Here is a 24,854-nt window from a genome sequence, read left to right as displayed (position 1 = left end):
CCTACCAACTTGAACTGTTGGGTATAATTTACCGTTGCCGGCGTATTCGCAGCGTCGTCGTCATTCCAGCTCCGTCATCCGACTCTTGCCTTTGATTCTCGCGTACTACCTTTGCCGACCTAGCGGGCGCGCGTAAGAATTTCTTTTTATTCAGATACCCTAAAGGCCCTTGCGGGCATTACATAGGGCGGGGGGGGGGGGAGGTGTTAACAACAGGATATTTCAAACACAATTAGGGGGGAACAGCAATATAGAACACCGTGCGTGGTAAAGACCACTGAATACAACTACAAGAACATATAAAAAGGAAAAAAAGAAAGAAAGAAATGCATACATGATGGAAAAAAAAAACACTCAGTACAAGCATGTAGATGCACTTACAATGCGTCAGAGGCACAAAATTCTACTCGACATAGGACTGCGCTTCAAATGATTTACAAATGAGTCATGATCATGTATAGAAGCAATTTCTTTTGGCAGCTTGTTCCAGTGATAAATAGCAAGAAAGAGCGGTGATCGTCGAAGGAGACTGTCGGCTGCGGAACACCGTACGGTGGATTCCTCCACACGAACGGCGATTCAAAATGAAATTTCCCGCTCCGTGAACGCCGGCCGGCTCCTGACGCTCACAAAGAATTTCTTGGAAAATCGCAGCTTCGTTTAGAAATTCGCCAATTTGGACATTGCGTTCCTTTGAGGTTTACTTGAGCAGCTCGAGGATAGCGTACTACTGGGGTACTACTTGGAGCGGACGAAGTGGAACGTGTTCGCAGTGATCGAGCAGCTGGGCAAGTCCACGTTCGTTCTGACCCTCAGCATGTCCGAGCTCCACAAATTGAGCGCCTGCTCGAAGTCATCGAGAGAGTCAAAGAGTCCGCCGAGGCACGCCGCCGAAGGGTCGATGTCACAGCCAGCTGTTTGCAAAATGCTTGGCATAACTTCGATTGCCACAGTAAGTGAAATCTGCATATTTTTTTTTTGTTGAGCAGCTTGGCTAACGTTAGCTAGGACGTATTGTATACGTGACTCATATAATCCATTTTTACGATCGATACTGGCACACGAACAGTATATTTAGGCTGAATAATACGGCGCATCATAATACGTTGCCTTATTGATTTGCAACATTTTCGAGAAATGTGAATCTTTGCTGGCATCATTTAGAACTAGTCGTTTAATAAAATATAGCGAACGATTGACATGATTGAGGAGTGCCAAGGGGACGTCCACATGATGTCGGCCGACAAATCGAAATGGCGCTTCTATATGGCTCGATGTCGACGGCCTCTTTGGATGCTGATGCTAGGGAATCACCTAGGGCGACTCTTCAGTTTTTCACTGGGCCTGTCGGGTGCGCCTACCCTTAGCCCCAGCAACAATGAAGCGCTGCACTTCGTAGAGTCTGCGAGAATCGCCGCAAACAGTATAACCACAATTTTTGTGATGGCGGTGGTAGTGGGCGGCAGTAAATGGCGGGTTTACTTACCTTGGTGATCGAGACCGTCAATTACTCTGATCAAGCGTCTCTTACAACGTCACTTTGGTTTGTCACCTTACGCCCACAAAACCAGTCTCTCTCATAGGAATGCAAGACGTCTTCAAGCTTCTCTTCAGGCTATAACTGACCCTTCCGGGAACACAAGGTGTTGCAGGCACGCGTGCGGAAACTCTTTATTTTGCAGGCTTTGAGGCAAAGCGCCCTTTTCATCTCGGTATTTTGGACAAGTCCTCGCGAAGGGCTCAATGTTTCTTAGAGTTCATAGAATCGGCATGCCCCGCCTTGAATACAGCTATGCTGATGTATTGGCGTATTCTGCTTTGTGAGCAAAGTGTCTGTACGTCAAAGCACAACCCTTCTCTCCAGTGCGGACACTGAGCATTTTTTTTGTGTCGCTGCCAAATGTCTTCACAACAAAACTAGGGAAGACTACCGAAGACAATTTTGAAAAGCAATTCCTAGTGTGAATAAAGAACTTGCTAAAAACCGCAGATGATTCATGGAAAGCTCCAGTCCAGCTCGTTCTACTTACAGTATCTGTGCAATGTTTATAAAATTATTGTGTAAAGTAACGGCAAAACAATCGATTTTTGTTTTGTACTCATGTACTTTCGTTGGGCTGTATGTGGTAGTTGTAATCGAGCACAATTTTGAAAGTAATAGTAATTGTTATCAGTTACATTTTTTCTGTAATGTGTACAAAGCTAGTGTAGGAACTCCACTAGCTTTGTCAAAGATTAAGCATATATAAGCGTTATGTTGCGTCAATATCCTTTTGTATTCGGTTACGTCATTTCTGTACGTTAGCGGCCATGCTTGCCATGCTCCCATATAGACGACGTTTTCCTCCGGCTCAGAAGCAGCACACAGCTTGCTGGCAATTCAGTTGTCTTCTTTGCTGGATTGTTCCCGCCTTCCGTCAATATCTGGACGTGTTTTAAGCCTTGCTTTAGCGTTGTGGAATACATGACCCATTGACATATGGAATGCGTTAAGCCGGGTAAACAGGCAAGTCTAAACGAGTGTTTAGGAGATGACCGAAATAGTGCGCACAAAGCGGTTCAACGCCACCCGGAGATTCAGTGCTGCAAGGGCGGCTGTGCGCCCATTTTTGACCGTTGCGAACTGTTCGCAATGCAGACGAGAAAACTTCGTAGTTGGTTGGTTAGCACCTCTTATATTACGCTATCATCGAGTGAGATTATAGACGCGAGCCTGTTGCTCTCTGGTGCCCCTTGCCTTTTTTATTGCGTGATTGCTGAGGAGTGATATTGTCCATATTACAACCATTTGGCACTTTAGATTATTTTGCACTTGCGTGCGCACACGTGGAACTTTTGCAACTTTACTGAAAGACAGCGATTTGGGTGCCTTTTATCTTTTCTTTGTCCTCGTGTTATCGATCACCAACTAGTCCTAGCTTCCTATCTTGTCAGTATCAGAAACGCGAGATCAAGCACGATACTCTCAAAATTAGGTGGGCGTAGTGAAAGTGCACATTGAAGCATGGCATCAAGCAGGAAGCAAATTTGAGTTTGAAATAATTGATGGGTGGGCGGAGGCAGTTACAAGGCAATACAGGAGGATGTACCTACACCTTGTTCACCGGTAAAGTATTTGCCATTTCCCTCCCCTTTCCCTTCCTCCAGTGTAGGGTAGCCAACCGGGCTCAGTTCTAGTTAATCTTCCTGCCTTTCATTTATCATTTTATCTATCTCTGTCCGCACAGGTGTAATGCGAAGGTTCGTGGAGAGCACCCGAATAAAACGTGACGGAAGTATGAACCATCATAGAGTTTATTGTCATGAGTATTTAAATAGACGGACAGTGACACACATTCATTGGCATGACTTAAGGCGAAGGCGTAGCGCGAGCGCCACGAACCGCGACGACGTCTGCTGGGGTCGAGGTCAGACGAGCGGACCCAAAGGTTGGCTGCGAATCCGTGGGCAGGGGAGCCGGAACATGTTGCTGTTGGAGTGGAACCACTTGTTTGCAACTGCAGCAAAAGAAAGAGTGGTGCGCTTTGTTATTGATCAAAACTGCATAGCAACACGACAACCGCGACAATGATTGAAGAAATGGTTGAGTTCACGATGAAAAAACAGCGTCCAAATTTGGAGACGGACACAAGGAGTGACTGAACGACACAAGTACTTATCTATTGAACAAGCATTAAGTGCGTAGAAAACATACATGGTGCAACTGCTCATGCTTCAGGCAAAGCTAATCATCAGAAGACATTCCGCGTTTCGTCCCCCTAACAGAAATATTACTGTTTTAGCGCTATCAGAAAACGCAGTCAAGGAAGGACAATTCGTCATCATGAACAGTGACGAATCGTTTTGGGGTTCAGTTTCTATTATAAATTCGCTCAGCTGTCAGTCTTAGTGAGTTGGCGAGTGAATGAATGAATGAATGAATGAATGAATGAATGAATGAATCAAAGCATCACTCAATCAGCCATTAGCACGACACAAAGAACTATAGATAAAAATGGCTGTGGCTATGCAAGACTACATCAACGAAGATATAAACAAGGGTCTCATTATTCTCAATCACTGTCGGCAAAACATTAAATGTTCACCAAGGAAGCTTCAACCCTGCGATGGAGACAGAAGACCTTGTCGACACGAAAATGAATACGCTTAACGTTGGCGAGAATCAGAATTTATAATTACCACGTGGCGGTTATGGCGAAAATAGATCATGGCGATGGTTTATCATGGCGATGGTTTATCGATAGGCGGATAGGCGGTGGTCCCAGGTTCGAGTCCCGATCCAGGACGAATCTTTTTCTTCATCATGCAAGGCTTTTCTCTCGAGGAACCCGTATGAGCTTCCTCTGTAGCAACTGCCACAATTGGTTGGATGCCTCATTTTCTCATTGTTATTATTAAACATATCAAGGAAGAGAAAGGAAAGGGAGAAGTGATGCTAACCAGACAAGCATCTAGTTGGGTATACTAGATGCTTGTCTGGTTAACATACCCACGGCAGTCATTAGGTTAGCCAAACTCAACACTCTTGCGGCTCTCGGTGGCGTTTCAGGTCTAACAGCGTCAAAATCAACAACTGACCTCAATAACAATTAGACTATGTCCTCAGCTTGAGACGAGACGAAGCGATGGCTGATGTTACTATTTATGTTTTGTTGCCACGGTAAATAACAAGCTGCAAGAGCGAATTCAGATCGAAGCGGGAGGTCGCTTGTAGCCGTCAGTCGAAAATCGCGCACATGTTTTTGCACCTTAAGTCCCGGCGTTCACACGGGCCAGTCGCCCTCGTCAAACACAAAAGTGCTTTCACAGCCTTGTGGGCCGACGAGCGATAGCGACGGTGTCCGAGTAGCGCCTGCACGGACAGCGGCCGATCGTCCAGTCATCGCAATGAATTGGAGAGTGTCTGTTTGTGCGTGTGCATTTTAAGACAGTGGCACAATTAACACCTGACCTTCTCTTTGCTGCCGCAGACATCGCACAAATCACTGTAGCTCGTTCCAATCAATGTATCAAAGTAGCATAATGAATCAGCAGTAATGAGAAAAGAATTGAGTGTCAAACCTGCTCGGTATATATGGCTAACAAAACATCGCCACGCGGATCGCTTAGCAATGTTTGGAGTAGCTTAGTGTTTATCAACGTGGTGTATTCTTTTATCATCAGGCTTTTGACCCTCGAACCTCTGCATCTTCTCGCATTTCAGATTTCCAGGAATGTCTCACTTTCGAAACACTCTGCCTATGTCAACCATGACGGCGGACTAGGATGCAGGCCCGATTCGTGCTAAAGCTTTCTGACGTGGGGTTGTGCAAATATTTGAAACTTTCGAATAAGAATTCCAATATTGCCATAATTGATTTGATCTTCGAATTGAGTAGTCTCTATTCGTAATTACGAATATTCTTTAATAGTTTTCCAAATCTCAAACCGTACGATCAACTTCATCTCGGCGGCCAGATCAGACACAGAGCGCCAGAAGTTACATAGTGCAGCACTCTATAGGAGGCCACTCAGGGAGCCAGAATTCCGGCTGTACCACTATGTTATTCGCACTCACTAATGAGCCCCGACAATTCGAATAAATTGTTTGACTGCTACTAATGCTTCATTTGAACTTCTAATTTAATTGAATTCTAGGGTGTTACGTGCCAAAGCACGATTTGATTATGAGGCACGCCGTAATGTGAGACTCAAATAATGTGACCACCTGGGTTTCCTTAACGGGCCCCCAATGCACGGGACACGGACGTTTTTGTATTTCGTCCCCATCGAAATGCGGCTGCCGCGAACGGGATTCGATCCCGCAACCTCGTGCTTAGCAGCGCAAGTTCACTGTGGCTGCTAGGCCACGGGGAACAACCTCGTGCTTAGCAGCGCAATACCATAGCCGCTAGGCCATGGTGAACTTTTCATGAGCAACGCTTCATAACGTGCAATGAATGACAAAATCTTGCTAACGCTGAGATTATACTCGGAAAGAAGATCGGTCGTGGTAACGGCAGTTCCTTATTCAAAAACGATCAAAAAAGTATTCAGTGTTCGGTATGATTTGCTTCTGACACTATTTAATTCATATTCGATTCGGTCTCAAAAATTGCTATTCGCGAACCCATGCAAGGGTTTTGTATCGCGGGTCGCCAACGCAAAAGAGAACGCGTGTTTCCAGTTGAAAAAGAAACTGTTGCTGTTTGGCCCTCGCCTTAAGGACTTATAACTAGTGAAATAACCTGCTTTATTGTAGAACGCGTGGAACCAGAGCCCATTATCCTGAGTGGAATTTACATGTGTCGTAAAAACTAAGACACAATTAAACGGAATGGCACACAACGAGCAACACGAAAGATACAGTACGGAGCGGTGAGACAAAGGATATGCGCCATCGGCGACTTGCGAACTGTATAAATTGTGCGTCGGTGTGATCGGCATGAGCCATTTGAAGTTATCACTCCGTGCTGTTTGTTCTTACCTTTCGCCCTACTCTTAAAGGGACACTAACAATAAAAATAATTTAAGCTGCATTAGTAAAGCGACGTTCTACAATACTAAAATGTCACTAATGCCTTCAAAAGGATCTTGGTCAACAAGTATAAACGGGAAAACGAAAGAAGGGTGGTGAAAGCCGTTTGGTGGTTCTTGCACCCGCTCTCCATGACGTCAAAGATTTTGTGTACAAACCCTTCATTTCATGTATCACTTCTCTGTTACTTGGAGCAGTATGTTAAGCACATGACTAGGTAAACGTCATCTCCAGTCGCACTTTAATAGTGCCTCTTTCTCTATCTACAAGGATTATTGCGTTACTGTACGGTTTGCGCTGAAATGTCGCATGGCCACAGCACTGCTTATGCGACCCGACGCTGGACACCCCATCAACACCCTCAGCTTTTAGCTCAACATCAAAGACAAAACAAAAATAAAAAATTACTTGAGTGTGCTCTATTAGCAAATTACATTTCCAGAATACTTGAAAAGCCCCTCGAGCTTCTCTCATGGAGAGAGGAGTCTTGCTAAGGGACGCAAAGGGACGCAAAAACTAAAGACAGATGAAGGAGACGCCATCCTTGAAATTTCTGCGCCAGCTAGCCGTTACGTCGTAGATTTTGACGGTGTCTGCTCGACTAGAGGTAATTATTGTGTCGCTAAAGATATTCTATATGCTACAATGGAGAGAGCGAAATACTAAAATTGGCACGTTTCCAGGACTTTTTCTGATGCATAACGGGCCCAAATGCGAGAAACGACACTTTAAAATCAATGGCGTCACCCTGACGTGCCGAAATGGGGGTTTCGGTGCGAAATCGACATGAGTGGAAATTCGGACTTGGGTTTCTCTTCTAAGAATGAAGTTCAGTAAAGTCGATGGTTGAGCAAGTTGCTATGGCGCGCATACTGAATACTGAAACGGGCAGCGCACAGACAGAACACAAGGAACACCTTCTTCATCTTCTATGCCTTCTTTGTGGTCTGACCCCCCCCCCCCCCCCCTCAGTATACAATATGATATTCTAGTAATCAACGTTATAGGATTCTGTAAACGATGCAATGGGCTTGAAACAAGCAATCTGAAAACAGCTATCTCAGATATACAGATACATGGTTATTCTATATTTTATTACATGAATATTGAACTGGCATTAGGAAAAGCCAGGCAGTTCGCTAACAGCAAGTTAGTCACTTACTCCACTTAGAACCATACAGGACGGGACAACCTCCGTGTTTTGTCAGCTGTTCCCCCTCACCGTCCGCGTTCAGGTTCCACCAGAAGGCTGCGTTTCCCTGAAATAAAAGAGGACAAAAAAAAAAAAAAGAGAGAAGCGAACGAATAAAACAGTCGAGAAAGCTGGCCTGGGTCAGTTTCACAAAGAACAGACTTGTTCACGTACAGAAATGCAAAATTTGCAGCGGTGTACCAAACCTGTTTTTTTATTCTTGAACTGTAGCCTTGTTACATTTCTTCTTCCTTCTTCCCAATTGCTCCTTGTCTTTCATTGCGCGTGGAAAAAATCGCCTGCATAGCGAAATACTCCATACTTGCCGACCGAACGGCCATATCACTCATATGTATTTCGAACGCCTCCACAGGGAAGACACTGCAAGTTTATCCTTGATAGCAGCGCAAGGCAAAACGAAGACAGAAAAAAAGCGGTACAAGCTCTGTCGTTCAACTTCTCTCAACTTTATTTGAAGGACAGAGTTTGCCCTGTTTCTCTCTCTCTCTCTTGGTTCCAACTCGTACAATTCGCCATCCTTGTAGAACGAATTTGCGTGTACAAAGTGCGAGTTCGTTGAACTCGTTGTTTTACAGCGAACGGCACGTAGCGGGGCGCCGCCGGTGTCCTGCTCAGCCGCCGCCGGGCTATGGCCAGTGCTAGCACCAGCGACGGCATGAATATTTTGTTTAGCGCAAAACGACAGGCACAAGAAAGACGACCAGGACAAGGCGCCTTGTCCTGGTCGCCTTTCTTGTGCCTGTCGTTTTGCGCGAAACAAAGTATTCGTGGATTCGCACCAACCAGCCCGCCAACGCATTGTGCTGAACCAGCGACCCGCTTGACGCGCATACCAATGACAGCGAGTGTTCCAGTTATACTGCACAGCTCCAGGAATCGCTCAATCCCTATTCCGCCTGTTGCATTGCAAAACAGCAGCGGGCGTGACGACTAACGATAATGTCGCTGTTGATGACGATCGGCTGAGCGTGCTTAACATGCTCTATTCCAATGGGGACGGTGCGCGATCCGTACAGCGAAGTGACTTAGATAAAAAAAAAAGGATTTCGGAGGTCTCAAGTGCATCGTTGTAAAGGCGTTTGACTGTGTTGAGATTTTCAGGCAAAAGTGACTTCCTCACGGCGGAGCCGTTCATAACAGCAGGCGCCATGAAATGTGATATGTTCGACAAGTTATTATAGCCGAGGCGAGAGGCCCAATGGGAAACGGCTCCTACGAACGAAGAACGAATTAATAAATTCCTCCAAGCATACCACGGCCCGCACTGCCTATAGGATGCTTTTCAGCGCGTTGCAAATAGTCGACGTGCCCTCTGGCGTAGTCTCACCTTTTTGGGCGTTAACCGCACGCCGAGATGTGGGAACACGGTCGCCCCTCCTTCTTCGACATCACTTAGCTGCAAAGAGCAAAGCATGCTGAGCATAGCGCAAGCACGATATGATGAATACCACAACTAACACGTAATAGTTTCACCACGAATTGGATTGACCAAAAGAAGCGAGCGCGTTTCGGAGGTACCACTCATAAACTAAGCGCTCATATACTGTACAGAGTGGCAACAGGAAGTTAGTATCGATTTTTGAATTACCCTAGTCTCGCATACACAAGCGCGCATTTTTGTTATCACTCCATCGGTATAGCACTACGTTTGATAAACCAAGAAATAAACACTGCATCCCCTTGTGTTTAAACGGTGCCGCACGGTAATGAATTCCAAAGGTTAACGACATCTTTGGTGCGATTGTGAGGGCAAAGCCATTCCGACCCTGCAGCTACGCATTATGCAGTATGCAATATGCAATATTCAGCTATGAACTGTGGAAAGCTGTGGAAAGTCCAGGAATTTTCGCGCTAATCCACTGCCAGTTTGTGACTTTCCACAGTGGTTATTTGGCGATGAAATGCGCATACTTTCGTATTTGTGAACCAACACTCGGCGCAAATTCGTATGCGCGTCAAACATTTAATAATATAGCTATTAAACAGCTCGCGATCGAGTTTCATTAGTTGTGTGCCGGCTGACATTTTTGATGAGATAACTTACATGCGATACAGTGCGATCGAATGCATTTACGGCAAAACGTGAGGAACCGCTAACTTCTTTTGGTCATGCGGTTCTTGGTTAAAATGAATGCACCCCGCTCCGATGAGAAGCGTGATAGAACACGCCAAGCACATAACATAAGTGAACGCGCAAACAAGACTGCACAGGATAAGCTATATTGCACTTTCTCGTTTATACTTTCAATGCATGTGTGATGCTTTTTATGCATGTGTGCGTGTGTGCGTATGCGTACATGTGTGCGTGCGTGTGTATGCGTGCGTGCGTGCATGTCTATGCGTGGGTGGCATAAGATAACTTAAACCTAAAGTAAGTTTCCAGGTGCGCAGCATGCTCAACTAGCAGATACGCGATGAAATAACACCTCGCTTTCGTGAATTTAGTCACGTGCGAGGTGGTTTGCGGTTTTTATTTTGCCTTTGCTCTTTCAGCTTCTTATGATGGCGCACGTGGTCAGCACCTTACGAAGAGCGAGTGAAGTGCACGGTCGACTCACGTAAAACATCAGCGTGGCCACTCGATCACCAGCCGTACGCTCGAAGTCGTCCATCTGTAATGGAAGCGAAATGCAAGATGCAACTGTAACACGCAGAGTAACAATGAAAACTGCTGGCCTTCTGCGGTTGATCTGCAATATACGTCTGATAGGGAACAGAGCGCACAAAATTGAGAGGGCATACCAGAAAAGATAAAATGCACTTCCAAGTCGTTTAAATCAAACTGGCTCTCAAGGTTCGCCAGAGGGTCATGCACGCATGAACACGCTAATTCTGAGATGGGGTCTTTGTTGCCGGAGTGACACATAAGAGAAAGGCTAAATCAGCGTAATCAAGTTATTCTTTCAAAACAGTGCTTTAATTTTGCCATGATATGTTGATCATTGTAACAGAAGATGAAATTCAAAAGGTTGTTACAATTTTTGCGCCGGTACGTCAGTGTGAAGTCAATGATTTCGAAATGCCTGCCTTCTTTTCGGATTTAGCCCGTTGTGGTTCGGTAGATGTTGTTTAAACTGGCTAAATTGAATCCTTGTCTACTTCATACCCCTGTCACACGAACAGCCTTAACCGAGCTCAAGCCAACAACTGTTGCGGCTGACCACGCGTTTACTGCTAGCTACACGGGAGACGCTACCGCATATTCGCCTAACCACTGTTATCACAAACCGAGCTGCGCAATCTTGGTTTCCCTTCGCAAACCGAGGACCAGACTGAATATAACTTGAATCAGCGTGAAGGGACGGTGTCAGGAAGAAGAAAACAACCACGACAGGACTAGCTCTGAGAGCCAACAAAAGTTTATCCGAGCAAGTACTAGTAATTCATAATCTGTCGCCAAAACAACAACCACCATGAGGATTGGCAGGCATGCGCACAGGAGCACCATACAAGTACAGGTGTTTATCAAGAAAACAGAAAAAAAAACAGCTCTAACTTTGATAGAGTAAGTGACCGGTACCCTGAAGTACTTCTGCTTTAACTATGCAGTATGCCTTTACAGTTTCTCTTTATTCTTCTGGTTTTTGCACATTTCAGACACCTGTTACCGCCTAGCAGTTGAGCGCATGCACATATATTCCAATGAGTGTCCAGATGGCTACGGGCATCTGTGCTTTACATTGTTCCTTTTTTTTTGTGCTGCCTTGCTATATCGTTGAAGCATTGCCCAGTTTACCAAATGTGTATACCTTTCCACAGCTTAAATGTATTTCGTAGGCGACGTTCGAAGTGCATATGGTGTCGTGACGCGTATAGAAGACAGCCTTTCGTCTCGCTGGCGTTGTCAAGCAGAGGCACGGAGTAAGACATATAGGAGGTGGAACTCCCGTCAGCGCGAGCGAGCGCGGGCGACCAGATAAAGTCACAATTGTTGCATGCGCCGACGCTACCGTATGCAGTGGCGGTACCATGCGGCGCGTCGTAGAAGCCGCAACGGAAAAAAAAAAGCAGCGCCCGGCAGGCGGCTCGGCGGCTCCGGCAGCTCCGGCCACTCCGTGGTAGAACTCATGTTGAATTCCAATGGCGGAGTCGAAGCAGGCGACGGACTCCGCGAGCGAGCACTCGACTCTGGCGCAGAGCAATGCCTCCAGATCCGCGAGTGGAACACAACCTGCGCCGCCGGAGCAAGGCGGAAGCGGAAGTTCTATCACCGAGTTACCCAGGATACCTTGCGTGTTGTCATTTCCTTCTGCTGTTTGCTCCCAGCACCGCCGCACCGGTTACTTGTCTCTTCAGCGCCGTTCACCTGTTGCCTTTTTAAAAGTGCGGAATGGATATCTCGCCAAGCGTGCAGCAGCTTTTGTTTCCTAGCGAGTCGTGACCGGTGGCGCCTCCCAGCAGGCAAACGTGGTAAAGTAAATACGTCACGCAGAGTTCCGGTCCACTCCGCCGATTTTGGCGGAGCATCTTTTTCTGCTCCACGGAGTGACTCCCCCTCTGAATCCACTCCGACTCTCTCATTGGAACACCTTGCTCCCGCTCTCACTCTGTGATTGGAACAAACTTGCTCCGAAATGAGCAGAAAAACTTGCTCCGACTCCGCCATTGGAATTCAACATCCGGCGCGCGCGGCCGAACGGAAGCAACACGCTCAACTGGTTGCCCTGGCAACCGAAACGGCGGTAATTTCTTCTCATGCCGCCAGGTGCCGCCAGCATGAAAATATATCCGCGGGCTTGTGACCTTTACTGGTCGCCGCAAACAGCGGAGTTTCCACTCCTAAATATTTCTTGCTCCGTGAGCAGAGGGTACACGGTACAAGCACCGACCACAATACCGTCATCTGTTGCCCGTGCTCCCGCGCTCGAAAAGATCGTTCCTAGAGGACGTCGATAATTAAAAATGAGGAGTTCCCGCCGCTGTGACGAGGCAGAAATGAACGAACGTAGTTGGCTGGCGCACCCAGTCGGGAAGCAGTGCATTTTGTTCCATGCATTCTTACGTTATCACCGACCATATAGGCGTCAGCATTTTGCTCCACGTGTCTTATGAAACGGTCTTTGTAGACAGCCAGGCTACGCTAGGCTATACGGTCTCTCACCTGTCGGTTTGGGTCGCTGAGGATGTCGGCGAGGAAATCGTGGTGCGCAATGTACTGGCCTCCCACGCCATAGTTGGCCAGCTGTGAGGAGCACAGAGCAGCAATAATAAAAATATACAATAACAAAAACAGCAAAAAACATTGCCATACGGAGGACAGCCACAATGGTGTAAACTGTTAATCTTCTTTTATTGATCTGTTAAAAGGAAGATATTGGCCCTCAAATGCGGCGCCGGCTACTTCTTGTCTTAGGAAGATTTAGTGTTTTCTTCAGATTAGTTGCTCTACAATCCAGTACTCTAGTATACATGACATAGACATGTTGCGTACTGTTGCACATATATACGAGGTGTTTATTTTTTTATCGTGAACAGAACTTTTAAACATCTCTCCCGACATCCAGCCCTATTGTAATTGAGGTTGATTACTCTAAGGTGTGGACATCATTTGCACGAAAAATAAAATGAATGTTTGTTTAATCAACGAAGTTTCGCTAGTGTTATCCACTTCTGTGGGGCAGCCCAAAGGACAGAGATGGATAATACTTTGTTTATTGATGGTGCCGTGAAGCTACACTTTATACACTTTGTGTCATTTCATTGTGCTCACTGCTGCGCCTATCCGAGTTGTGTGAGTGGCTGTGTGGGCTTTTTCTTTTCTCCCGTTTTTTCATCTCTTGTTATATGTATGTCTGTACTTGCCAACCTGGGGACCTCGAAATTCGGAAAGTTCGGCGTGGGTGGTACGACAAAGAAAAAAAAATCGTTTTTCTTTCTTAACCGCAGCCACTTCAGCAACAGCTCTCAATGGCTGCGAGTACACTTATTAGACGTCTCGGTGCACGTGCTGTGATCGAAGACGGCGCATGCGCGCGTGCATAGTTCAGGGATGCACTACGTCCCACGCAGCCACCCCTTCTCACTTTTGATATGCTTTGCCGCACAGCACTTGTGTATAACACCGAAGCTGACTTAAAAAAACCGGTCAATATGAAACGCATATTCGGACTTTTCCGTCACGCGCACTCTTCAAGGCATGTCTCGATCCAAAACGCAATGTTATGCCTACACCGACTAGACACAGAAGGCTTGGATTTAAATTTGACTTCTGCTAGCTACCTAGCGCATAATGGCAATTACGATGCCGGCTGCGCATGACGGTTTTTTTTTTTCATTCTTCTCGCGTAGGATTGTGACACATTTTCGGGAGATTTCTGGCCGTGCGCATAAAAATCGGGAGGCTCGGTCGTGATTCGGAAGACTCGAGCATAAATCGGGAGAGTTAGCAGGCATGCATATGAAAATTGCAATAGCATGGCATACCTTTTACTTATCTAACTCTACCTACCACAAATATTTATCTCACCAGAACGGACGTATCTTGACATAGTGGATGGATGTATACAGTTTCCTATCGATACGTTCTTAATACGCAACTTGCGCGCATTGTCGACGCACTATGTCGAGTGAATATCGCAACATTGCAGTGCGTGTTCAAGAGACTATTTCCCTAGGCTGGCGCTCTGGCATAATGCAGCACCAACGTTCGTTTTCTACTTAGCTCACGCGACCCAAATGAAATATATGTTGTTTTGTTTACTACTGTACTTATAGACAGCAAATACCGGGTGTTTCAGCGAACACTTTCAAAAATTTTTGAAGGTTGCCTGCGGCAAATAGCACAATTCTTGTTCATGAGCTGGTCTACTCGAAGAGGGGGCATGCAGAAAGATAATTTAAATTCATAATCGACGAATTAAAAAAAATAACTAATTGAGGGTTTAACTATTTACCTCATCGCCGACATCGGAATTTGCAAATTCTAGCCGTGGAGTTCGCGAGGCACTTGGAACGAATTCTCAGGATGACACCGGTTCAGAGATATTAATTCCCGAACTTTCCCGAGAAGTGCCTTGGCGTTGCAGCTACTTTCTTAACGAAACGTCGTTTTATCCATTCAAGCGTGGCACGCTCTAGTACGCTTGTTGCACGAGCGAATCAATAATATCGTCAGAGTTATACGGGGAATGCACGAACACATGCAGAATTCCTCAACATGAGATCCATGCACTCACCTGGTAGAACTCTGCTTCTGCTTTATGGTAGTGTGTTCCCAGACCAAGCAAAGACTCGACGAATCGGTTTAACCTCGTTGCCACCGGTGCATCCTCATCGCCGAGCCAAGCACTGCAAAGCAGGCGTATCGCTCAGCGTTCCCGATATACTTGGTCAAGCTCTCCACCAGCGATACCAGGGGTGCTATTCTGGACAAACTATAAATTCCGCCATGTTGAAGTTTTGAGCCAATCAGAGGGAGGTAGTGGCCGCCCCGCGAGCGAATCGCAGCTGGGAAGATGGCGTGTCTGGCAATGTGGCGAAATTTTACCATGCCCACCACAGGACCCCCTACACAACCCAACGCTCCCACCGCTAGACTAACAACAGCTAGCAGCTTGCAGCACAGTCACGTGTTGGGATGGTTTCGCTGCTGATTTCCTTCTCAACCCCATCGAGTGCCCGGCGTTAGCTGATAGTTGTTAGTCTAGAGACGGCGTAGTGTGTACGCCTTTATCTCTGAGTCCTCAGTAAATGCTTGGAGTGTATTATATATCTATATATTTGTACCTACTGCCAATCCTTTGCATGATTTTAGCAGGAGGAGCATACATGGATAAACAAGTTCGAATGCTAAAACTAAGACACTAGTGCCAGTGCAATTTCACAAAAAAAAAAATGATAAAAACGAATAGAGCATACCATAGCAAGAGCTCAGAAGCCGGGAAAATGCATTTCGAATGAGCACTCATAGTAAACACTAGAATTCAGCATTCATAAAACAATGCAACCATAGCAGGACTGGCATACATGAAGAAATGTATAGTTATATTATTAAAAGTAAGGTGCCTGTCGAAATGCAACTAACAACCAAAGTATTCGAACATGTTTTTTGAGGAGTCATTGGTAGAACAAGCACTCCCTATACAATACCCAGTACTGTATACGCTGTCATAGAGATGTAAGAAACGCGAAATACGGAGTAGCGTACACGCAGTTAACACAGGAAGTCACCAATGGAAAAACGTATTGGCGCTGACGCACCCGCCAAACAGCTCCAGTCGTGTAATAGACCAATGAAGAGACGTTTTCACATTCCTGTACACCATTTAGTACCAGCACGCTTTTGTTAAGCGTCTCAAGTTTGCCAGCGTTCTCCTTTTCTCTTACGTCCAGCGTTGCTAAACGAATGGCGGGTGTGGCTGGTGTGGGGGTCAATGAGTTCAATTATTGCGATAGCCAGAAAACACGTGAAAAATACGGCGCCATCTTACTTTGAACTGGTCCGGATCAGGGATGTCTCCATACCTTGCGCCCCGTAGTGAGTGGACCTGGAAAGCTGGGAAAGGAGGAGCAACGATCACTCGCGCGACTGAAGCGCACAGTCTCGTGACGGCGAAGCATATATATCTGAAGCGCTGATGGGGCCACAATGAGATTTGAATACATAGGCAATGAGTGATTTCGGCCATTCTTGTTTCTTTCGGAATCGGCTCTTTTTTTTAAATGCTACATGGACGCTGAGCGGCATGAATCGGTACAAGTAGCTTGAGCCGTGGCTACTCCAATCAATGATGCCGAAAATTAGCTCACACGCTGGCCTAGGTATTACAGTGACACATAGAGTTGAGTTAGCAGTAGCCACAGATGTAGTACGAATCCTGCACGAACCAACTGGGAGTGAGTGATAAATGTTTGCGAAAACTGTTCGCTGAGAAGGTCAGCAAGATAGCTATCGATAATTGTTAAGCTGTCCTTTTGCGGTATAGCGAGGCAATGATGCATGTGTTGACATGCAACTACGCACCAGCGCAACAAGAGAACGCATTGCAAGTGTGGTGTTTATTAAGATATTAAATTCTTCTTAAGGCTGGAACAACGTCCATTCGTAGGTAGTGCGCCATGGTGAGCTTGAAACCTGCAGGTGTCGAACTTTCTTCTCATTTTTTTTTTTTTTGCGCGAGAGGAAAGATAGGAACGTTCTCAACTAAATAGTTGACACGTAGTGGAAACGGTTTAGCGAGATAACCACATCTGCCCAGAATTTTGAAGAATTCATATGTGTAATTTCTCCAGCGCAGCGCAAGGATTTGACGACAGCTATAACAGAACGCTACAAGCTAGTGTGGAGAATCCTTGAGTCAGAGCATTCTCCGCGAAACTGATCATCCCTCCGGGAACAAGGTGCGACGTAAATAGAGAGGAAAGTTCCATGGGACTATGCGCGGCGTAAAGCGAGTGTAGGCTTAACTGCTGTGCCACTGTGCCACACAGTGGTTATGACAATAATCAGCCAGTGCTAATTCTCTTAGGGATTAGCAGGAAAATAAGCCTTCTACTCTTGGTAACCACATTTAAACAGTGAAGCAATTATTATTGCGCAAAATCTGTGCATTTACCTTCACGAAAAGGTCTCTGAAGTCTCTGCTGGTCTTGCCTTTATACAGGCCTAATGCGTTACTTGCTGCTAAGTAAAGAAATACGATTTTGTTTTTAAACGCTTACAGGTTAGGCGGAACACACATAATCGTAACTCACCCGAGGCGTTGCGAACGCGATCAGATCGTTTATGTCACGGTCGCCGATGATGTCGTGGAAGGTGATGATGTACGGGTTCAGGTTGGCCTCCTCGATCTTCACGGGCTGAAGGCGCAAAAAGCCATCTTTGCCGTAGAAGTACCGGCATCGAAGCCGGCTGTTCATCTTTGGAGTCTGCGTATAGTCCCGTAAATAGGTGGTTAGCTACATATTTGTTTATTAGGTGGTATTGAAAAATTCCCGGAACTTGCCTCGCTAGCTTTTGCACAATCGAGTGTCATATGAGCAGAGGGAAACGCGACGATAGGCATCCTCGCCTTCCCTAGGTGAAAGTGGTGCTAGGCACATGGTGTAATCCGCAGAACAGATACTGGGTGGCCGTGTAGAGAGGCACAATAGGCGGTAAAAGAAAGAAACGTAGTCGAGGGTAGCGGAGGTTTAGTTGGCAAGACAAGAACACAAAATTTGCAGCTACACAACGGAATCAGCAGGCACAAGACAGGGGTATCTGAATATCGCTGGGAGGGGTACCTTCATTTTGCACATCGAAATAAGCATTGACTGATGAGAACATTGGCGGCGATTGTGGTGAAGACAATGGGACGAACGTTTTAAACGAGCGATCTCCAGCTATACCGGTGTATCGCCTCGACCGAAGCCAGAGTCGTCTCACTTTTGTTCGCTGCAGTGGACTAGTTAGGTGAATAGTGCGCTTGCACGAGTTGCTGACCCTGAGCTGTTCTCCGCGGCAGAGCCGCTTGTAGTTCTGTGCCTCCTGCGCACTGGTGAGCTGCTCCACGAACAGCTTGGTCTGGAACTGCAGCGGCTTCTTGTACCGTTCACTCACGGGCACTCCGTACGTCTGCCAGTGTTGTCCTACAAAAACCCATGCACAGAGCAAGAAAGGGAAGGAGCGACGCATCGATCATTTCTAGGGTTCTTACCTTCGCCGGACAAACAGATTGGTTGTCTAAAGAAGTACTAGCGTGACGTTTTTGAATGTTTCATTATTTTTGCTTTAAATGAAAGCCCTGGACCGCTAAATCACGGAAGGAAATAATACTTGCAAGCCTCATAATGCCCAAAATAGTATAAGAAACCAGCTTGTCCACAAACTAGTTTGGGTTTTAATTTTCCGGAAGGTATATTATAAGTATTATATCCTTTTTTTTATCCTTACCAATATTTTTGTTCAACGTATCAAGTGTACATGCTTAAGACTGGGATACTAACAATTGTGCAGTTAGAATAACGAAAGGAGCTTCAAAGGGGCACTGAAAGCTTGTACCGGAGACGAGAAAACAATAACAATATGTCAGCGCCAACAAATAGTTTAGAGAAGATGGACAGGTCACATTTATAGCTCACCGGCTTTTCCCATAGAATCCAGTACGTCGTCGTGCTGTAACAGAAAAATGTGACAGGAGGAAAAAGTGAGTGATGGAAGAACGTTACGAATTGTACACAAGCTGTTGGTCCCACGCCAAGCGACCCGCCACTGATGACATGAAACGTGTGTATACTTTGATCTCGAGCCAGCCAAGCGTTTTCGTGCAACTCATAAAATATCAAAGGCCAACTGGCCATTCGATCTTAATCCTTCTTTGATGACAGACGTTGTTGTCAGAGTTGCTTAAAGAGCATATCCCATGGTCAGGTCCGCTGGAAATGGCCGCACCACTTTGTGCTACCTTTCTGCTGTGGATTAATGAGCCAGGCAATGGGCTATTGGTGGTTTAAGCGGAAACTGCTATTATGTCAGATCAACTGTATGACAACGTTTTATGAGAACTGAGAATTTATGTATCTTGCCAGCAAAAATTCGACAGCACGGACTCTCATCTCGAAACAATCATCAGTCAGAAGGTGCAGGATCTTGGAGAAATATCGATGTTTTTAACTTTTTGTGTTTAGTCGACATACTTACGTACATGGATTTGATGACAGCGTTTAAATGGAGATATTATCATGGCCTACTGAATGAAATTTTGTGTCATTCGCTATGCTCTTGGTTCTGATGTACAGGGGTTGAATTAAAGAAGTTTACCAGCATCTGTCCTTCTAGCGAGACAAGGGCTCATCGACACCTGATGACGTCCTCCCAATCTCAACTCATAAGCGGCTCAGGCGCAAAGTTTGTCGGCTATGTATGCCAGGTTAACCCCGCCTGCTGCAACACCATCACCACCACCACACCCACTCAAACAACCCCTCCCATCACCAACAGAAAATGAAACCAAGTTGAAAAAAAAATACGTATGAGTTTAGGAGTTGCCGCCGCTGAAGCTACGCCGCATCGTACGGTTCAAAGACTAAAGCTTTTTAATAGCCGACTCGATGGGCGGCGAACTAGCACGCCAGTCCGCTACTTTCTTTGGTGACCATCGTGTTGCTCCTACTAATCAACACATTTATAAAACAAATGTGCCCACGGATTGCACCCCCTACCAAATATTTACGCGAACGGCGAAATAGGACACACTTGGCAACCTGGTGGCACCGTGCTCAAACGGACAAACGCAGACCTAATATTGGAGTAACGAAGTACATTCTACCTCACGGTTGGTGCAAATTTTCCGTAGCGGCGTAATCATGAGCACGAGTACACCGCTGTAGACGCACCAGCAGTGAAAAAGGTCATCCGTGGGTCGGCGTTTGTCTGGTTGAGGTCCACCAGGAGGCGCCACCAATCCGGCCGCTCTTGTTTACGCCCCCTCGCTCAACCATGCCCCGCACACTCTCAAGTTCAACAAATGGCCACCGAGGGCGAAAAATCAATCGAGGCGCGTTTCAGCGTAAGCGCGCAAGTGGAGCTACTGTAATTTGGTCGAATACTTTAATTTGTGCTTTCTCTGCTAGGGGCGCTGAACATGCTGAATGTTTTACTTTACACAAACCATTGACATAAACAATCGAGGTGTCTAAGGATGCTTTTTTACCTCAGGCAAATAGGCAGTTGATTTTTTTTAAATTTGATTGTTGAAGCTGCTTTTTAGTCATAGCGTCAAGGTTTCTGTACTTGATTAACCACCGACAGCCGACAGCCTATTGGTATCGATGTGTTTTCCTGGCCGTTGGCGTTCGAATACTACGGCGGTAAAACATTTTCGAAGGCATGCTGGTTTCGTCTGCGAGTCACTACATAGACTTGCTGTAAAGAGGTCTACTCTTGGCAAGAAATAGTGCCTCATTTTGTTTAGGCGTTGATTATCATAATGAATGCGGCGGAGGTTGAGGGAGTACGCTTGAAGGTACGTTTTTATGCCGTTGATCTCCATAACACCGTAAGTACGCAAACCGATGTCACAGAACACTCGATGCATCATTGTGTGTTCTCCGTCATCGCTTGTTTGCTGTACGCCTACTAATTCTTCATTTCTTCTTCAAGTGTTGTATTCTCCTTTTGTCCTTGTTCTCTTGTGCTTCACTTACAGTATGTCGTTCCGTCAGCTGTAATGCGCATTTGCAAAACCAATACCTTTGATAAGACGCAGTGGTTATCATAATTTCACTTCACATGTATTAAGCTGGCACATATGGTTCAGATACAGATACCTGTATGCGGACTTGCACGACGTTGATGCGGAGATTAGGATAATTATGACACCCGTAAGGAAGAGGCAGCTGACGGCCGTAAGCTGTTGCGTTCTTTCCGACAAACTACCCGGCCTGGTAGTGCTGTAAAGATGCTGTATAAAAGTGACACGCGGTGACAGGGAAATTATCATACTTAGCAGCCGACCATACGTTTTGTAGCTTAGGTCTTCTTTCTTGTGCGTTTGTGCTACCCTTATTAATGAGCCATTTCTTGACTATGTTCTTGACTATGTAACCGCGTTTGTGTGGATGCGTAGACGTGTGTTTTTTGTTGTACTTGTAAACTGCAAATAAAATATTTTCAGGCTTACTCAATCTTTGGTGTCGTGAGCGTTTATTCCAGTCGAGGCCATCGTGCCACCTGGAAACCGCATTCTGTCAGTAGCCCTACACGAAATGCAACAGCTGGAGCGCGGCGGCACAACTCGGGGTAACGGCGGCGTAATAAACGAAAAACCGCTCGGGATGCCCTTAAAAGTCAGTTGAGGGTGTGCCTTAACTCGATATGACTCAGTGCTACATGTATTCTGCTGCGCCTCGATCGTGCTCCCGCCAGTTTGGTTGCTGTGTGGCAAACGTAGCGCCTACATACATATGTAGGCGTTACGTTTGCCACACAGCAACTAAACTCGCGGGAGCACGATCAAGGCGCAGCAGCCAGAAACCCAGTAAAGCCACAGAACACCTGGTAAACTGTGCAAAACCCCGTTTCCGTTTCCTGTTGTACAGCGCCACCCGTGGTCGCATACTTTAGTTCACGACGCCACCGCTACGCTTATTTCCGTAGCACTGTGGAAGGTACAGTTTCCCTTCTCTAAATTTGTATAGGTGTTCTGTGGCTCAACCGGCAAACAGCCCGCGCTTTTCGAACTACCGGGCGAACTCAAGAAATCCATATTAACAAAGTTTGAATACCGGCAGTATCCGCTAACCCTACCCCTATATGCTCGATACTTGCAGTACATGATAGCAGGTAATTTAACGAGTGTACTTCACCGTTTGCGGTTTGCGGCCCGGTGCGTGTTCTTGACTCTGAACTTCTACGGCAAGATTCCTTAAAAACCTGACCTTCATAAGTCTGAGCATACGACGCACCTTCTTTATGAGTAAATCAAGGTACTTCGTGAGATCCTCTGTGGGGATTGACGGCGGCTTCTCATTTGCCACCTTGTATATGGCTCTCTCCACCCACTCCACGGAGCGGTCGTAGTAACCGTTGTGCACTGCCACTTGGCCCATGAAAAAGCAGTCCCGAGCTGCGCGGGAAAACAGGGGTAATCTTAGTTTAGTAATGCACATCCTACTGAATGCTTTAAATGTTTCACTATATATTTGTAGGGTGTAGATGCATGTGTTCATACTGCAGATTCAATAGTGATATACGCATCATACATATCGCTTACGAGTCTTCACCTAATTCTGCACTCAAAATATGACCAAATAAAGAATGTCTTTTCGGTTCCAAGCCATGTGTTTTTAGGTAGAAACGCGTCATGACTGACTGTACGCTGAGTTGAAATTTAACTAATCTAATTATGAATATTCACTAGAAACTGCACAGAAGAATAATCCTAAAAACGCGAATTTATGCCTGTCCAGGGCGAAACACCTTGGAATGAAACTAAGTTGGGCACATTTAATGAGAGTAGAGCATAATTCGTGACTCAAGAGGATAAAGGTTATATTAACGTGACGTGAGGCTTGGAGCCACCTTATCATTTGGCATCTCGCCGATCTTTCTACCTTACCCATTTCACAGCTCGGAGGAATGAATTGGACAAAATCACGATAAGCTTACGCTGTGAGCTGATTTTTAAAACAATGTGTTACCATCCACTCTATTGTAGCACGAGGCTAGAAAGGGATCGTTCTTTTGCAGCTTCGTGCTAGAGTCTGGTAGAAAACAATTTTTCGCTGTCATCAATTTTTTTTTCGCACCTTGCGGGCAAATTCATTTCCCGTATTCTTTGTCCCTGTGGTTCGAGTTGCAGATAAATTCAGCCTCGGTCTGCGACCTACTGGCCTTCTGATTAGTCCATATGGTAGAGCGCCCACCCCTGATAGGCGTTGGTTGCTGGTTGAATCCTCCGGACCAGGAATAATTTTTTGAACAGTGAAGTTTACTTTCTGAAAACCCGCACAGGTTCCCTTTCGAGTGTCGGGCTACAGTACAATGTGACAATATGCCCTTTCCTGAACCTTCCTCCACCTTATGGGCTTCCGATGAACCGATCTTCCTTATATTGCGCAGGCTTTCTGTAACAGTCACCGCTTCATTTGCCGCGGGCTCACCAGTGAGCGGAATGCGGCCGGGCACTGTGCGGTTCCGTGGACCTGACGTAATGGTCAGGTGACCGTTGACGAGGTTTAACATGTCCAGGAGGTAAGTGTCTTGGAGACGCGCGAGCGACACGGCGATGCCGTTGAAGTCCTCTTCCCACGGCAGCAGTCTGTTGGCCCGCATCGCGGTTATGTTAGGTAGAGGGTCTGGGACAGAGAGGAAATGGAACGAAAGAAATAGGAAGGCATTCAAAGAGTAGGCAGGCAGGACAAGCATTGTAGGACTGTTATATTTTGCACAAAGTGAAATATATACTACGAATGCTTTTAAATAATGGAGTTAGAGTAGCTTTTCGCACTAAACAAGGTGCTCAAACAATGATCCGCTCTGCTCTCTCTCTCACTCACACACACTCACATCCATCAACAGCCCCCCCACGCACACACGCGCGCATGCGCACATGTACAGGGACCCCCCACACACAATGACACATGCACGTACACACACACACACACATAGACACATGCACATGCACCCCCCCCCCCCCCACACACACGCACATGAACGTGCGCGCATTCGCATACACACCAAGAATATTAGGCAGTGATGCAACAAATCAAACCACCTCACTATATCTATAAGGAAAACATGAAAAAGTTGACCAATACATTAAACGTCGCATGGGTTCCAGCTTGCTTAGACAAAGCTCATTATACAAGGTCTTCACTGGTGTAAGTGCGATCAAATATGGCAGCCACTCTGAGGATCGTTATAACGATGATCTGCTGTACTCAAGGGCAGCACGTTCCGCACCTGATGCGCGCAGTTCGTTTATCTGCGACTCGACGAAGCCTAGGTCAACGATCATCCTCTTCATCAGGTGGAAGGCATGGACGGGGTGTTTCATGTAGTCAGCGACCTCGGTATGAGTTTCCAGGTCATGGTAAGGCTGCCTCGTCGTCACAAAACTGCGTGCCAAACATATTAATGGTTTTCACGAATCCACAGGAGATGCAGCAAGAAGTGGCAAAAGAACAAGAATAAGTGCGCTGTAGTCGATTCCTCATCAGTATTGTCAAGCGAAACAGGCCAATAGTCGAAAGTCATGTCCCATGTGAAGTAAGAAACATTCAAGCAATCGTGCCCTTGAAGTATGCAGTCAATAAATGCGTCCGCCAACATTATGCAAATTTCATCCCCTTTTGAACAAGGTGCAAACTAAGCGCTAACCACGCCACCTCAATACATTTACGAACAAGCTACACTTTTCTAATACGTCGCAAATACACCCTTGCGGTGCCCGCTTTTAGGCAGCTTGACTTACTACTTTTAAGTTGAACATGCAGGAGTGCGGCTTGCGGGTGGACATGCGAAATGTGAGAAATTGACATAACGCTTCTCCTGTCTTTGACAAATATCCTTCAAGATGAAGGGCCCCCAAATACTATGTAAAGGGACATCCCAGTTCGCGAAAAAAGAAACGCAAGGCAGACTACACTGTTTACGATAGCGCTAGTATTGAAATCTAGCAGTCATACACGAGAATTTTGAGC

The 24,854-nt window shown here is 46.1% G+C and overlaps 1 protein-coding gene and 1 long non-coding RNA gene across 2 annotated transcripts in view; one reads left to right on the top strand and one right to left on the bottom strand.

Annotated features, from left to right (window-relative positions):
* Positions 1–492: 492 nt before the first annotated feature.
* The window catches only part of LOC142557150 (uncharacterized), a 76,482-nt gene continuing 52,120 nt past the window's right edge, over positions 493–24,854 (top strand). The window contains exons 1-2 of the long non-coding RNA XR_012822729.1: positions 493–952; positions 23,272–23,403. This is a non-coding gene — a long non-coding RNA (uncharacterized LOC142557150). The remainder of the gene's footprint in view (positions 953–23,271; positions 23,404–24,854) is intronic.
* LOC142557149 (prolyl 4-hydroxylase subunit alpha-2-like) overlaps positions 3,268–24,854 on the bottom strand; it is a 40,630-nt gene continuing 19,043 nt past the window's right edge. The window contains exons 4-16 of the mRNA XM_075668802.1: positions 24,115–24,269; positions 23,313–23,507; positions 22,116–22,276; positions 18,792–18,825; positions 18,154–18,299; positions 17,424–17,597; positions 16,160–16,224; positions 14,906–15,017; positions 12,832–12,912; positions 10,289–10,342; positions 9,058–9,126; positions 7,680–7,776; positions 3,268–3,497 (exon numbers count right to left, since the gene is read on the bottom strand). Coding sequence (XP_075524917.1) covers positions 3,409–3,497; positions 7,680–7,776; positions 9,058–9,126; positions 10,289–10,342; positions 12,832–12,912; positions 14,906–15,017; positions 16,160–16,224; positions 17,424–17,597; positions 18,154–18,299; positions 18,792–18,825; positions 22,116–22,276; positions 23,313–23,507; positions 24,115–24,269 — 1,432 coding nt within the window. The 3' untranslated portion in view covers positions 3,268–3,408. The remainder of the gene's footprint in view (positions 3,498–7,679; positions 7,777–9,057; positions 9,127–10,288; positions 10,343–12,831; positions 12,913–14,905; positions 15,018–16,159; positions 16,225–17,423; positions 17,598–18,153; positions 18,300–18,791; positions 18,826–22,115; positions 22,277–23,312; positions 23,508–24,114; positions 24,270–24,854) is intronic.

This window comes from Dermacentor variabilis, chromosome 9, assembly GCF_050947875.1.
Source record: "Dermacentor variabilis isolate Ectoservices chromosome 9, ASM5094787v1, whole genome shotgun sequence".
NCBI lineage: Eukaryota > Metazoa > Arthropoda > Arachnida > Ixodida > Ixodidae > Dermacentor > Dermacentor variabilis.
This window is presented reverse-complemented; position numbering and strand designations above follow the sequence as displayed.